The sequence below is a fragment of the Ranitomeya variabilis genome, chromosome 1 (genome assembly GCF_051348905.1).
Source record: "Ranitomeya variabilis isolate aRanVar5 chromosome 1, aRanVar5.hap1, whole genome shotgun sequence".
Lineage (NCBI taxonomy): Eukaryota > Metazoa > Chordata > Amphibia > Anura > Dendrobatidae > Ranitomeya > Ranitomeya variabilis.
Window position 1 is genome coordinate 796,889,318 of NC_135232.1, and position 12,162 is coordinate 796,901,479.

Here is a 12,162-nt window from a genome sequence, read left to right on the forward strand (position 1 = left end):
GTCACAGGAACACTTTCTGTTTAAGTTTTCAACTGGTTTATTAAAATCGCACTCCATAAGCCAGTCCAAAATTAGGTAACCAATCACAGCCCTTCTGGCATAGTGGGAAAAACAAACTGGCATACAGTACAGCCTTTGTGGCTGCGGGGATTTGCCTACTCAGGGGAACAAAAACAAGGTTCAGTTCACTTTAACACAAGCACAGCTCTGGAGCTCTCATCTCCAGGCACACCGAACACTGAATATACTCCACATTTACGTTCTGGACCACGCCCTGGGGTAGAGATATGGTGAAAAGCCTCCCACTCACTCTTCAGCTGTTCACAAAAACATAGCCCTCTGATGGGATACCGAAGGCTGCACATCATCAGTGACTATTGATTGGCTGCAACGGTCACGTGACATTGAACTTGCTTTCTGACGGAAAACTGATGGCTGTAGTTGATCAGCGGCCGCTGGTCAGCTGTAGTGGACATGATACATCTTTATCATGTGACCACTGGGAGTCACAGTGTAAAAATTGGAGGAATGGCAGCAGTTCAGGTGGGAAGTATTACTTAATTTTTTTTATTTTATGCTGTAGAGTAGAAATACTAAAAAGACGTTGTTCAGCAGTGGACAACCTTGTTAAGAATCTGAATACTACCACAAAGTAATGTACAAAACATAAACTTTGCTACACTTTTCCTTGACCACTAGGTGTGCAGGAAGAATTCTATGTATTGGGCAGTGACACACTTGACAGGTTAAGCGACTTGCAAAGCCATCATGATTCTCTATTAAGTGGCGAGCCCGTAATTGCCACGCTTGATCGTCAACCACAAATTTTTGTGCCCTCCACTCAAGCTGCAAAATTTGACCTGCCTGATGACTTCTATAAATTGTCGGTGGAAGAGATCAAGCTTGAACAAAAACTAAGGTCAGTGGCCAGCAATTTACAAATGTGAAATAGATCTGAATGATTTATGATCTCTTAGAAGCCATTAATAAATTGTACATATAATATATTGTGTATAATATTATTTTTATTATTTTTTTTTTTTTATACCTTTTACCTAACTTTCATGTCCTTCAAATCATTGGGGTCCCGGTGTAACAGGCCAGATTAACCCCCCCGCCCAGAATATACCCGGGGTTAAAGTGGCCTAGGCCAGATTATACCCCGGGTATATTCTGGCCTAGCCCAAACTATACCCCGGGGGTACAAATTGGACCAGTCCAGATTACACTCCTCCAGGTCAGAATATACCCCAGCTGCTGTAGATCAGATTTTTCAGCCTTTTGAGAACCATTGAGTGATATAATCAATAACGGAGCCCCAGGCAGCACACAGGGCCCCAGGCAGCGCACAAGGCCCCAGGCAGCGCACAGGGGCCTCAGGCAGCACACGGGGGCCTCAGGCAGCACATGGGGGCCCCAGGCAGCACAGAGGGGCCCCAGGCAGCACAGAGGGGCCCCAGGAAGAGCACAGAGGGGACCCAGGCAGCACAGAGGGGCCCCAGGAAGAGCACAGGGGCCCCAGAAAGTGCACGGGGACCCAGGCAGAGCACGGGGACCCAGGCAGAGCACAGGGGCCCAAGGCAGCACAGAGGGGTCCCAGGCAGCACAGAGGGGCCCCAGGAAGAGCACAGGGGCCACAGGAAGTGCACGGGGCCCCAGGCAGCACACAGTGCAACAGGCAGCACAGAGGGGCCCCAGGAAGAGCACAGGGGCCACAGGAAGTACACGGGGCCCAAGGCAGCCCACAGGGCTCCAGACAGCACATAGGGGCCTCAGGCAGCGCACAGGGGCCTCAGGCAGCACACAGGGCTCCAGGCAACACAGGGGCCCCAGGCAGCACAGAGGGGCCCCAGGCAGCACAGAGGGGCCCCAGGAAGAGCACAGGGGCCCCAGGCAGCGCACAGGGCAACAGGCAGCACAGAGAGGCCCCAGGAAGAGCACAGGGGCCACAGGAAGTACACAGGGACTCCAGGCAGCCCATGGGGCCCCAGGCAGCACACAGGGCTCCAGGCAGCCCACAGGACCCCAGGCAGCCCACAGTGGGTCCCAGATAGCGCACAGGGGGGCAGAGACAGTGAGCAAAGGGGTAAGAGCGCGCAAGGGGGGGAAATAGACAGAGCGCATGTCCCCTGTGCGCTGTCTGAGACCCCCTGTGCGCTATCTGGGACCCACTACGCTGTCTGGGACCCCCTTTGCGATGTCTGGGGCCCTGCTCTTGAGTATATCACTCAATCCTGTAAGGCTAGTTTCACATTTGCTTACAGCCGTGCACATGCGTACGCTCTCAGTGAAGCCTTGACCACTGCTGCGCCCCGCCAGTTAAGCTCCGCCCACGTTCTTTTGACGGTGCTGCAACCCACGGCGAAGGCAATAAGTTGGATTTTCTTGCATTCACCGAATCGTCAAAACAACGCATGCGGACGCCAACGCAAACATCCGCAGGGCCTGCGTACCCAATGATAAAGATAGGGTACGCAGGCCGCATGCGTACCTGGGCGGAGCTTAACTGGTGGGTGCGGCAGTGGGCGGGGCTTCACGAAGAACGTACACAGCCGTGCGCAAATGTGAAACTAGTCTAAGATGTCTAGGGCCCCTGTGCGATGTCTGGGGCCCCTGTGCGATGTCTGGGGCCCCGTTCTTGAGTACATCACTCAATGGTTCTCATAAGCGTGAAAAATCTGATCTTTAATATGCTTCAATCTTTAATATACTCAAGAACGGGGCCACAGACTTCACGCAGGGGGTCCCAAACAGCGCACATGGGATGCCAGACAGCGCACGGGGGGCAGAGACAGCGCACAGGGGCCCTGCTCGCTGTCTCTTCCCCCTTGCACACTGTTACTTCCCCCTCCCTTGTGCACTGTCTCATCCCCTGTGCGCTGCTTGGGGCCCTGTGTGCTGCCTGGGTCCCCGTTCACTGTCTCTTCCCCCTTGCACGCTGTCTCTTCCCCCTCCCTTGTGCACTGTCTCTGCCACTCCGTGTGCTGCCTGGGGCCCCGTGTGCTGCCTGGGACCTCGTGTGTTGCCTGGGGCCCCTGTGTGCTGCCTGGGGCCCCTGTGTGCTGCCTGGGGCCCCTGTGTGTTGCCTGGGACCTCGAGCGCTGCCTGGGACCTTGTGTGCTGCATGGGCCCCTGTGCGCTGCCTGGGGCCCCTGTTTGCTGCCTGGGGCCCCGTGTGCTGCCTGGAGCCCTGTGGGCTGCCTAAGGCCCCTGTGGGCTGCCTGGGGCCCCTGTGTGCTGCCTGGGGCCCCTGTGTGCTGCCTGGAGCCCTGTGCGCTGCATGGGGCTCTGTGTTCTGTCTGGGGCCCTGTACGTTGCCTGGGGCCCTTGTGCGGTGTCTTGGGCCCCTTTGCACTGCCTGGAGCCCTGTGCGCTGCCTGGGGCCCCTGTTTGCTGCCTGGCGCCATGTGCGCTGCCTGGAGCCCTGTGGGCTGCATGGGGCCCTGTGGGCTGCCTGAGGCCCCTGTGGGCTGCCTGGGGCCCCTGGGCGCTGCTTGGGGCCCCGTGCGCTGCCTGTGGCCCCTGTGCTCTGCCTGGGGCCCCATGCTCTGCCTGTGGCCCCTGTGCTCTGCCTGGGGCCCCATGCGCTGCCTGTGGCCCCTGTGCTCTGCCTGGGGCCCCATGCGCTGCCTGTGGCCCCTGTGCGCTTCCTGGGACCCTGGGTGCTGCCTGGGGCCCTGGGTGCTGCCTGGGGCCCCGTTATTAAGAATGTCACTCAATGGTTCTCAAAAGCCTGAAAAATCTGATCTACAGTAGCTGGGGTATATTCTGACCTGGAGGGGTATAAACTGGACTAGTCCAATTTGTACCCCGGGGTATAGTTTGGGCTAGGCCAGAATATACCCGGGGTATAATCTGGCCTAGGCCACTTTAACCCCGGGTATATTCTGGGTGGGGGGTTAATCTGGCCTGTTACACTGGTCTTGAGACTTCCATTGATTGATCTGAAGCATGATGTTTGGGAGGCAGATGCTAAGGAGGCAGAAGCCCTAAGCTCCTGCATGAGCACATACTTTCTATTGAGCCCTTACACTGCACCTGAACTTTGACGATCGGCAGGACATGTAAGTAGAGGAGAAGCTATTGGAAAACAAAACAGATAGTTACACTTTAAGAGGAACTGGTTGGACTTTCCATCTATTGACCTGTTCAGATTGCATTTTAGAAGGGCACCAGAAGAACTTTTACAGTTTCTTTGAGTTTTTTTAATTTTCCTATAATATATTCTGTTATATGTTAATAGTGAAAATTATATTATTTTTATTCAAATACAGTTCCATCTACAATTGTATAATCTGATTAAAGGGAACCTGTCACCCCGTTTTTTCGGTATGAGATAAAAATACTGTTAAATAGGGCCTGAGCTGTGCATTACAATAGTGTAGTTTGTGGACCCCGATTCCCCACCTATGCTGCTGAAATACGTTACCAAAGTAGTCGTTTTCGCCTGTCAATCAGGCTGGTCAGGTCGGATGGGCGTGGTGTCTTCCCCCAGATCTTGCGTAGTTTTCCGTTGGTGGCGTAGTGGTGTGCGCATGTCCAAGGTCCTGACTCCTGCACAGGGGTGTGAAAATAGCAGCGATGTCCGTTATTCCATTGGTGGTCGGTGGGCGCGGCCATCTTGCTTTGGCCGCGCGTGCGCAGAAGCGGCGCTCTGCTGGCCGCGGCTTCAGGAAAATGGCCGCCGCGATAGCCATCTGCGCACGCGCGGATGCCCGCGGCCATTTTCCTGAAGCCGCGGCCAGCAGAGCGCCGCGGCCAGCAGAGCGCCGCGCCCACCAACCACCAATGGAATAACGGACATCGCTGCTATTTTCACACCCCTGTGCAGGAGTCGGGACCTTGGACATGCGCACACCACTACGCCACCAACGGAAAACTACGCAAGATCTGGGGGAAGACACCACGCCCATCCGACCTGACCAGCCTGATTGACAGGCGAAAACGACTACTTTGGTAACGTATTTTGGCAGCATAGGTGGGGAATCGGGGTCCACAAACTACACTATTGTAATGCACAGCTCAGGCCCTATTTAACAGTATTTTTATCTCATACCGAAAAAACGGGGTGACAGGTTCCCTTTAACCTGTGTGAAATGCTTTTAATATTTGATGTGTCCCTTATTTTTTACCAAGCTAAACTGTCCAATTTGTGTACAGCTGTGTATATTAGATGTGTACGAGTATGGAAAGAACCTCCTTAGATGAAGCAGCTGCCAATATTTCTACAGTGCTTTTTGAGGAAACTGGTATCATACCTTAATTAAACTTTTCAATAAGACTCCAAACCCACTGTAGGCTTCTTCAAACTTTATCATAAAATTCGAGATATGCTGGAATTCTGAAGTTCCAATTTCCCTTTTTGTTATCCTGAGGCAAATCAACAATGTAACTTTGTGAAAAATTTTAAATTAATACTGTATGTCCATTTTCTGTCTACAGCTATTAGGCTACTTTCACACTAGCGTCGGGCTCGGCCCGTCGCTGTGCGTCAGGCCGACGCTAGCGCTGTCTCTGCCGCACAACGGGTGCATTTTTCCAGCGCATCCGCTGCCCCATTGTGAGGTGCGGGGAAGTGCGGGGAGGTGGGGGCGGAGTTCCGGCCGCGCATGCGCGGTCGGAAAAAACGGACCGTCGGGAGCAAAAAACGTTACATGTAGCGTTTTTTCCTCCCGACGGTCCGCCACTGCACGATGCATCCGTCGGACGACAGGTGCGACGTGTGGCAATCCGTCACAATGCGTCGCTTCATGTTAATCAATGGTGAAAAAACGCATCCTGCAAACACTTTTGCAGGATGCGTTTTTTCGGCAAAAGACGCATTGTGACGGAATGCAGTTAACGCTAGTGTGAAAGTAGCCTTATGCAAACATGTGTCTCCATGGTTACAGAATGCCAACAAGTAACCTGATCCTGGAGCCATATTCCCTTCTACTTATCCCCAAACACATGAAATAAAAATGGACCCAAACATATCACTGACTACAATGGGCAATATTGATTTTTTTCATCTAGTGATGAAATAAATCCAGCAAACCTCACTGGTGTACAAATATTCGAGAGTTGAAATGTACAATTATTCATTTTACCAAAGCAGCCGATGATCATTCGTTTTGGTTAAGATCTACCATTTCATTTGCGTTTTTTCCAGTGTGTATGAGCAAGACATAGGGATAATAACCACATCCTAAGACTTCATATTTGTAGCCTAAATGCCCCCATACACTTTGGACTAATGTCGGCTGCAACCACTGATATTGACGACACTGTTTTTTGGGTCGCCAACTGACTGATGATCTGGGTAGATATAGACCAGGTATGTCCAATTTCAGACTGCCGATCGCTTTGTTCTCCCAAAGATAAACTGATGGGAGAGATGTCTGGTTATTTTTCACATCGAGAACACAGGAGAACTCAGCTGAGCAAGCGGTCTTGTGCCAAAAGTTCATCCAAATGAATGTTCGGCCAATGGTCATCCAGTGTGTGTGAGGGGCTGAAATCTGCTTGGAAGCTGTATTTTTTCTGTCACCCATGACAGCACCACAAGAGGGTATCTGCCCTTCAAGGACAGGAAACTTTTAGGTAAAAAGGGCGGCACTTCACCCCATATCAGATGATTTTCTGTCCTTGATGGGGAAGCCTTGTTAGGACAGCGGCAGAAGAAAATAGGATTCTCTGCTGTGGCCTGTGTCGGAAGGCTGAAAGCACTTCTGGGGTCCAAGAGGATCTCGTCTATCGGACAAGTTCATCATTACCACTTTGGTTGCCCGGCAGCAATGCTCCCTGACTGCGCAGGGCGCGGTTTGGAAGTCGTGAAACGTTACCCCTTAGACCCCATATTAGTACGAAGTCAGAAAACTCCTTGAAGTCACTGTCCCACTCAGAAGAAGTAAGGCATAAGATTTGGAGAGCCAAAAAAATCTCTCCGGCTGTCTGATAATTCTGCTGAGTCAGAAGGAGGGTTCAGTGTGAATCGTCCTCAAGTTCGACCTCATCTGAGAGTGACACAGAGAGTGTACATTGCTTTCCCCTAGAAGAGGTGGAGAATTTAGTAAGGACGCTAAGGTCCACAATAGGGTTAATAGACCAGAAGGCCAAGAAATCTGTTGAGGACATAATGTTTGAGCCCCTGGATCAGAAGAAACGCAAGACCTCCCCCATTAACAAGAAAACTTCAAGGGCTTATTGATAGAGAATGGGGAAAACCGGAGAATAGATGCCCCTTTCAAGAGGAAATGTCCCTTTGAGGAAGAGGCTGCGACATCCTGGAACAAAGTTCCTAAACTTGATGTAGCAATTTCAAAGGCCTCAATATAATATAAAATAGTGTAATGATGGATGCGTCATTCAGAAATTCCGGGAAAAGAAATGTCCGAGAGAGAGAGACGCCTTTTTCCCGGACTTGAACATCCTTCCGGGCATGCTCAGAGAGGAAAACTGGATCCGTCGCTGGTTTCCAGTGTGTGACGGTCAGCGACGGATCCTGCGTCCATAGGCTTCTATTCTAGTGAATGACGTATGACGCAGGATCCGTCGCTACACGGTTTCCCGACGCAGACAAAAAACGTTACATTGAACGTTTTTTCCAGACGGTCCGCCAAAACACGACGGATGCGACGTGTGGCCATCCGTCGTGATCCGTCGCTAAGGCTACTTTCACACTAGCGTTAACTGCAATACGTCGCAAATGCGTCGTTTTGCCGAAAATACGCATCCAGCAAAAGTTCTTGCTGGATACGTTTTTTCGTCATAGACTAACATTAGTGACGCATTTGCGACGCATTGCCAAACGTTGCGTCCGTTTTGCGACGCTTGGGCGTGTGGTAGCGGACCGTCGGGAGAAAAAAACGTTACATGTAACGTTTTTTGCTCCCGACGGTCCGCTTTTTCCGACCGCGCATGCGCGGCCGGAACTCCGCCCCCACCTCCCCGCACTTCCCCGCACCTCACTATGGGGCAGCGGATGCATGGGAAAAATGCATCCGCTGCCCCCGTTGTGCGGCGGAGACCACGCTAGCGTCGGGAACGTCGGCCCGACGCACAGCGACGGGTTGTTCCCGACGCTAGTGTGAAAGTAGCCTAATACAAGTCTATGGGAAAATGCAGGATCCTGCAAATTATTTTTTTTTGCAGGATCCTGCATTCTCAAAAATCGACTGATTGTGACTGGAGCTGAAAGACGGAAGTGTGAAAGTAGCCTTAGGCTACGTTCACATTTGCGTTGTGCGCCGCAGCGTCGGCGCCGCAGCGCACAACGCAAACAAAAACGCGGCAAAACGCACGCTAAAACGCTGCGTTTTGCGCCGCATGCGTCCTTTTTGGCCGAAAGTTGGACGCAAAAAAAATGCAACTTGAAGCGTTTCTTGCGTCCAACGCTTGCGGCCATGCGGCGCAAAACGCAGCACAACGCATGTCCATGCGTCCCCATGTTAAATATAGGGGCGCATGACGCATGCGGCGACGCTGCGGCGCCCGACGCTGCGGCGCTGACCGCAAATGTGAACGTAGCCTTAGATAGCTCTGCCTGCTGAATGTGATTTTTTTTTTTTCTTCAATACATGTAATATTTAGTTAGTAAAAAAGAGGGCAAGTCACTGAGGGATCAGTGATCTGTCATATGAATAGCTAAATAGAGCATCATATAAAGCCCCGACCACAGGCCGCCCTGGGGCACGAGCATCTCATTAACTGAAAACGGAAAATAAAGATTAAACAACAACCACAAGACAGATTTCATCACCCTAGGTATCATTTTAATCAGTAATGGTGCCAACCTGATAGTGTCTGTAGGTTACTCAACACAACCCTGCTGACAGGTTCCCTTTAAACTAACATTACATAGTTACATAGGTTGAAAAAAAGACTCAAGTCCACAAGTTCAACCTTTCTCCACCAATTACCATATTTTTCAGATAAGACTTAACTTTTTTGGGGAAATGGGAGTGCGTTTTATAATCCAAATGTAGTACCGGCTGTGGTGGAGTGGGGTCCCAGGGTCACTGCTGCAGGAAGCTGACAGCGGCGTCAGGAGTGGGGTGATGCTGCGGGCTCCAGGCTGGTAGGAGGTGTGTTCAGCTGTGCGGGTGCCCCGCTGACATTTTGTGGAAGCCTTGAGCCCTTTCACTTTCCATGGTTTTCAATGCTGTGGACTTCGGGAAAAAGACCACCTGTTGCTGCAAAAGGAAGCAAAATAGGGGTAAGAACAGGACAATTGCACTGTAAACAAATGTGGATAGGAAAACGACTTAAAAGAACAGAATAAAATATATATAATCTTGATTCTTGAACCAGGAGGCGGAGACACAAGTGGAGGAGTAGGTGGAGGTGGACTTGGCGGTGTATGTGGGAGAGGTAGGGGGGAATATATCCAACACTGTTTTTGTGGGCGGGGGGAGGTTCTTTTTAGTTTGTTTGTTTTTTTGAGGGGGGTGGGAAAGGCCCCAAAATTAAGCAAATGGTAAGTAGAGTATAACAATGGCTGACTGCAGCTGATATAGTTGTTTAGTCGGGTGGAAACACCGTTGGTGCACTTGTACTCACACATTTTGCGATCCTGCTCCAGTGACTGAAAAAATGATGGTACGTCGTCCTTGTAGCGGCGATCCAGCAGGGTGGCCAACTAGTAATCAGCAGTGGTAACAATCTGGGCAATTCGGCGGTCGTTGCGCAGGCACATCAGCATGTATTGGCTCATTTGTGCCAGGCTGCCCAGAGGCAACGACTAGCTGTCCTTGGCGGTCTGCGTCCTCTGTATCGCTCCAGCCATGCTCCAGTAATGCTCGTGAGCTGCTTTGAGTGTCACCCTGCTGTGAACACGGTTCCTTTTCCTCATACTCCAAAACTGTCCCCTGGCTGTACAGTTGGGATACCTTGCCACTGTTGGTAAAAGATCCCACTCTCCAAACCATGTGTGGACGACGGTCTGAATGGACCCTGTTCCTTTTGCTCCTCTTCCTCCTGTGCCACCTCCTCATCCATCATCACCTGCAGTGTTTTTTTTCCAGCAGGCATAGAAGTGGTATAGTAATGCTCTTGGTGGTGTTATCAGCTCTGGTCACGTTGGTGGAGTATTCGAACTTGTTCAACACTGCACACTCATCCCACATGTATGTCCACTCATTGGTGGTGAATTGGTGTTGTTCCACTGAGCGACTCAGCCGTGCATGCTGGAGATGAAATTCCAATTTTGCCTGCTGCTGCTCGCACAGCCTTCAGCATATGCAAGGTGGAGTTCCACCTTTCTCCTTCGCCACATTGGGGGACACAGGACCATGGGTGTTATGCTGCTGTCACTAGGAGGCTGACACTAAGTTGAGACAAAAAAGAGTTAGCTCCTCCCCTGCAGTATACACCCTCATGCTGGCTTCCAGAGACCCAGTTCAAGCTTAGTGTCCGTAGGAGGCACACTGGATTTAAACCTTTCTATCCCGGACGAAGGGGGCGACGGATTCTTTCATTTTCCGATCTCCCCCGAACCAACAACAGGCGAGCACGGGAGTTTTACCTCTCCGTATCCTCTCCTGCGACGTGGGAAGCCACTGCCTGAGCTGATTTTTAGGGGCGACGGGCCCCTTCAAGGGCACCGATCTCCCCCCTCCCTTATCAGACGAGCACTGGAGTGTTACCTTCAGTATCCTCTTCTGCAGCCAGGCCTATTGCCGGACTTTTTGCCCTGCCCACCAGGTTTTACCTCGGCTGTTCAGAGGCACCTTGCATTGTGGCGTCCGTGCAGCCCCCACTGCATCACCACTGAGAAAGCGGATGATGGAAGGAGGCAGACGGTTCCTCTCCACCCCCCTTTTATGGGGATGGTGGATAGAGGCTTTCCCCCCCCCCCCCCCTGCACCGTCCTTATCCCCCGGGCACAGCTCACCAGATCTTGGGAAAAATCTATGACCGCTGGTGCAGCAAGCTTCTCTGCATTTCTCCCCTTCTGTCGGGGTAAGTGCCATAACATTTGGGGGAGGGTCAGTCGTCCCAGCGGTTCCGGAGGGCTCCTTCACCTTTTCAGGGTCTCCCCCCTAGGGGCCGGCGCTCCTCGGCCGCGCGCCGGGCCGAAGCCGCAAATTTAGTCCCCGGCTTCGGCCTAGCAGGCCGGTTCCCGATAGGCTCCGCCCCCTTTTTCACATCATTCGGCGGCTCCACCCCCCGGTCCTGGCACTTCTCGCTCTCTGCGAGATTACCCTCACCAACCCCCGGCGGCCATCTTCTCTCTGCACGCCGCAGCTCCAGCTCCACGTGCAGCGCTCTGACTGCCGGCTGCGCTCCTCCACGTGCAGCGCCCTGTCCGCTGGCTGTCGCCCCACCAGCACCGCCGCTCTCCCTCTCTCAGCGGGACACAGGACCACGGGTAAGGAGACCACGTTAGTTCTCCCTTGCAGCATCGCCCTTGCTTCCACAGCTTACAGGCCCTACCTGTGCACTATCTCTTACTTTAGCGTACACCATGTCCCAGTCAAGGACCAGAAAGATCACTAAGGTGCATACTACCTTTTTTACTGCGTGTACTACCTGCCAGGCTCCTCTTCCTCGGCCTCAGAGTTCCTCCCTCTGCTCAGCCTGCGATGCCCCAGGTGCCCAGGAGCCCTCCGCCGCTACCGACCCCAGTGTATCTAGTCCCCCGGAGTGGGTGGCGTCCCTGTCACAGTCTGTGGATTCGCTAGCCAAAGCGATTAAATCCCTTCAGGACCCCTCTGGGGAGCGGGGCCCTCTTTTTCCTGGGTTAAGAGATCCCTCCGTAACAGAGGAATCGTCGGCCAGCAGGGGCCGCTCTCACCGGAAGGAGGCACGGTCATCCAGAAAACGGATCCGCACTACCTCCCCTGAGCACTCGTCACACCAGTCAGCCTCTGGTAGCTCCACTTCTCGCTCACCCTCTCTAGGGGCCCGTAGCGATCACGACTCTGAGTATGAGTCTGATGCATGCTTAGACCTGGATGCTCCGGAGTTTAGGTCTACTGTCGACTCCCTCATTGAGGCAGTCAATCATTCACTAAAAGTGGACGAGGATTCTAATTCTGCCCTGGACCATTCCGTTTCCTTTACGAGAAACAAGCGTTCCCATAAGACGTTCGCCTCTCACCCAGATTTCCTGGATATAGTCAGGCGACACAGGGAGCGTCCGGATAAGCGTTTTACAGGCAAAAAGGCTCTGGAGTCGAA

General features: G+C 52.4%; 1 protein-coding gene across 1 annotated transcript in view; it reads left to right on the top strand.

Moving 5' to 3' along the window:
* The window catches only part of UBXN6 (UBX domain protein 6), a 42,377-nt gene that overhangs the window by 14,908 nt on the left and 15,307 nt on the right, over positions 1 to 12,162 (top strand). Inside the window, exon 8 of the mRNA XM_077273564.1 lies at positions 700 to 919. Coding sequence (XP_077129679.1) covers positions 700 to 919 — 220 coding nt within the window. The remainder of the gene's footprint in view (positions 1 to 699; positions 920 to 12,162) is intronic.